Source organism: Pristis pectinata, chromosome 5, assembly GCF_009764475.1.
Source record: "Pristis pectinata isolate sPriPec2 chromosome 5, sPriPec2.1.pri, whole genome shotgun sequence".
Lineage (NCBI taxonomy): Eukaryota > Metazoa > Chordata > Chondrichthyes > Rhinopristiformes > Pristidae > Pristis > Pristis pectinata.
This window is the reverse complement of record NC_067409.1, coordinates 91,445,924-91,450,034: the sequence shown is the minus strand read 5'-3', so window position 1 is coordinate 91,450,034 and position 4,111 is coordinate 91,445,924. Positions and strand designations below refer to the sequence as shown.

Here is a 4,111-nt window from a genome sequence, read left to right as displayed (position 1 = left end):
GCACTCCAAGTGCAGAGCCTTTGAAAAACTCACTTGTTTTCAGATGTAAACAACCTGCTTTGACTTTCCCAAGAGTTTGGCCCCGCCCCAAACCTTTCAAGACAGCCGTGTTTCATAATCTGATCTCTCTTATTTCAACACGCACAGGCGTTTATAAACCATTTCTCACGCGAATCCGATTCCTGTTATTTAACTTTATAATAAGATTGCCTTTTTTCAAATCGCAGCGACTAAACCGATCGATTGTCAAATTATTGCACGCCACAAACAAGTAGGATTTATTATCAAAGTTTTTAATTCGAAAATATAACGCTCATGCGTCACTTCATAAAACAAATATAACACAAAAAAATCACCTGCTTACATTGGCAGTGGTCCCGTCTTTAGTAACAGTACTGAGATTTATCGAACTTATTCGCTCGATTCGAGCGTTGTCAGTAATATTCTACACAAGATTTCTTTAAAACCACAAAATAAAATTTCTATAGCCTGTCTGGTTACTTTTTGTTTGGAAAACAAAGTTATAAATAATTTTGTATTAAAAAATCATAGCTACTTATTTGGCACGCAGCGATGCCATCGTTTGCGGCAGAAATGATCTGATACCCAGTTGATCTCACATTTTCACTATCTGTTTAAAAATGATTGATAACTTACTATAATCCCCGTAATATATATAGTGGTCCTGTTGATAACGACCAGAACAACTGGTTTTGTCGATATACAGAACAGCAGGCAAATACTTGGGCAAGCAATATTCGAACCGAAGCGTTTCTCGGGTTCCTAACGGTGCTCGGGGTCAAACGCTCTTTCTATAAGGGACTAAAAAAACAAAAGTGCACAAGAAAGGCTCCATATCTCTTTCCCTTGGAGTTTTTTTTTAAAAAAACTTCTAAACGATGAGCGATTCGATTTTGTAGGGATGGTAGGGGGTGGGATGCACCGCCGTTGGCACTCCGATGCAGGAAAAAGTCTCCGAGCTGGGGATCTTGTTCTGAAAGCACTTTGAGGAGAAGGGGGTGGCTCGGTGCTCCAGCAAGCTCTGCTCTGACATAGGGAACCTGTAGGGCTGCAGCAGGGAGGTGGCACCGGGGCTCATGGGGAACAGTGGTGGCGCCGGGGCAGCGGGAGGGTAGGAAAGGAACGGATATGTTATCAGTGGTCTGCTGGACCAGAACAGTCTGCCAGCGTTGCAGGGCACTTTGCTTTCTGACATCTTGTCTTCTTGCCTTTGGAAAGGTGTGCTCAGGATGCTGTCAATTGCAAAAGAGCTGGAAAACTTGGCACTGGGTCCTTCTTCCTTGGTGGATGTAGAAAGAACTCCGGGCATGACCTCCACGTGTTTGCCGCCCGCTCCGGGTTCCTTGAGGGGTTTGCGGCCGATGCGCTTTCTTCTGCGGCGGAAGACTCCGTCTGCGAACGTGTACTCGCTGTTCGGGTTCAACATCCAGTAGTTGTCCTTGCCCCAGGGTCTGGATGGATCGCGGAGCACTTTGACGAAGCAGTCGTTCAAGGACAGGTTGTGGCGGACCGAGTTCCTCCAACCGGTGTAGGTGCCTCTGAAGAAGGGGAACTTCTTCATCAGGTAGTCGTTGATCTCGGCCAAGGTGAGGCGGCCGGTAGCTGAGTCCCTGATGGCCATGGCGATCAGGGCGATGTAGGAGTACGGAGGCTTGGGACGCCTGGTATAGGTCTTGGATTTTCCCTCGGAGCACGAGTTGGTCGGTACCGGACTGTTCGCAACGCAGTCTCCATCAGACCCCAGTTCCTCTTCCACAGAGAGGGGCGAGGGCACACTCCCCTCTGAGTCGCTGCAAACTTCAGCCGGTTTATTCCCAAATTCTCTGTCCTCGAAAACTTCCAAACTCATGGTCGAGTTGTGCTTTATTTACCCTCACTTCCGCAAACCCGCTCAGTACCACAGGTATCAATGACTCTGGGAGACTGGGAGTCCTTTTATACGGAGTGAAACAATCACCATGAATGGTTTCGCTTGTGTTTCAGACAGCTGCTGTCCACCGCGATGTTGGCAACGTTGTCTTCGCAAATGAATGGAAAGCGGAGATCGCTTTCAGTCGAAGTTGTTTTTTTTTGTCAAGTCCCAGGCGCCCAGGTGGTTCTTTACTGTCAGGGACAAGTCCCTCAATTCTCCTGAGACGCGCTCAGACCTGTGTAATATCAGCATCAGAGCCGTCCAACTCACACCTCAGGGGGAGATCCGAATCCCCGACACAATCATCAAATCGCACCTCACATCCCACCACTCACCAGATAGCTCTTGATTGTTATGATAATAAATAATACGTTGCGAATACCTTTAATTGGAGCGTCTTCTATAAGTAATGTTTTGGGATTGAACTTTATGGTACATATCTCCCCCCTGCACTTGTTGTGTGGATTCGTCCAGGGCTGCTGTATGATTTGATAGCGTGAAATTGACTCGGGTTGTTTCAAGTTATATTTCAGTAAATAAACCAGGAAGCGTGGAGAGAGAGTGCGGAACAAGATACTACAGCACTCCAGTAGCCCCAGTGAAACAGCCAACATAACAAGTAGAATAGCGTGTCTCATCTCACATAGTGTTAGTATTGAACTAGAAGCTCCGAGGTTGCGATTTTTTTTGCACCTTTCGACATTTTTCTTGCGTGACTTGTATTTAGACGTTGCTAAGCAAACCCCTTTGGGCGAGAAACAAGAAGACAATCAACAACCCACATGTCTGTTTAATCATGTGTTCTTATCAATTCTATTCAACCCCCTTAAAAGTATAATAAGAGCAACATCGATCGGGTACCCTTGGACAGGTGCGTGTGGGCTACCCGCCTCCCAGTCTGTTGCTAACGTACAGTGATATAATGTTTCATGTTTTCCTGCATCAGTAACAAGTCTCTAAAGCACGACAGATTTTGAATGCTGTTTCAAACAATTTACCAGTATGATTATGGGCCTGGGTCATACCGATTTGTTTATTGAATTGACAGTGTTAAACCTAGAACGCGCCTGTTTGGTTTACAGACAGGTTAAATTATCTAATTTAACAAAGCATTTTATGCTTAACACAATTTCCTTGTATGAGATTGTCAGTGGTTTCTAATTGAATGTCAACACTTCACCTATTTTTCAATCGTGTTTTCAGTGATTTAAACAGCATGAGATCGAGCAATGAATTTCCTTACATAAAACTCATCAGGTCATTTAATTATTAAGTGGTTGAACTTATTTTTAACTGCACTTATTATGTGGGGATTACCACATAAATAAATACATTATACTCCTCATTAAGTCAACGAGGCACGTGGGAAGATTATTTATCCCCCGAAAGTAGTGATTTCAAGGGCTGTTGATCGCTGGTGTATTCCCAGGTGTGCTCCTCAATCACGAGGAATCAAGGCTGCCCAGGGATACAGATTCCCGACAGGTTGTGTGCAGGCGTGCGGAGGCGACTGATACAGAAGCGGGGCCGAGGAATTCAAAGCATTGAAAACAACCTTGGACCTATAGATTCTTGGAGGGGATAGTCAGTTAAAAAACACTCAAGCACCGACACATCAACAAACATGTACCGGAATGCGTGACACCTAGAAGACACAAGAAGCATTCACATTTATCTAAACATCTCACGCAGATAACAACATGTATTTATTTAATACAACGATTATCTCCGGTTGTTTTTGTTTCATTTGCACTGTGTATATTTTGAAGTGCTGGCTTTGCATGTTACCTCTCAGAACACGGTCTGACTGCGGTTGGAACCACTCAGGTGCCCCCAGCGGCTAAAGGCTTGCTGGAACTTTGGAGCCAAGCATTATGTTAATGTAGCTCTTGGTAATACATAGAGCTGTGGGCATGTTGTGTTTTAGCTGTGAACCTGTTGAATTGCTCTGCTAAAACAAAAGTATCGCTCCTCCTCCAAAATAAAACACTTCGTTCACACAGTTTTACTCCAGTATAAGCTTTTCAGTTGATCAATGATGATGATAGTCTGTCCCATATTCGATTTAGTTGGTGAGGCATCTAGGGAAGTAGATTCACGATTTAGTCTCCAGTTGTTTTAATTATATAATGAACGTTTGGATAAGGCGAATTCTGCACTTGACCTGGATGTTTGGTT

The 4,111-nt window shown here is 44.4% G+C and overlaps 1 protein-coding gene across 1 annotated transcript; it reads right to left on the bottom strand.

Annotated features, from left to right (window-relative positions):
* Positions 1-272: 272 nt before the first annotated feature.
* On the bottom strand, positions 273-2,267 carry LOC127570648 (forkhead box protein Q1-like). The gene has a single exon (XM_052016397.1). It carries the CDS (start codon positions 1,868-1,870, stop codon positions 893-895), a length of 978 nt encoding a protein of 325 aa, XP_051872357.1. The 5' UTR covers positions 1,871-2,267; the 3' UTR covers positions 273-892.
* Positions 2,268-4,111: the final 1,844 nt, after the last annotated feature.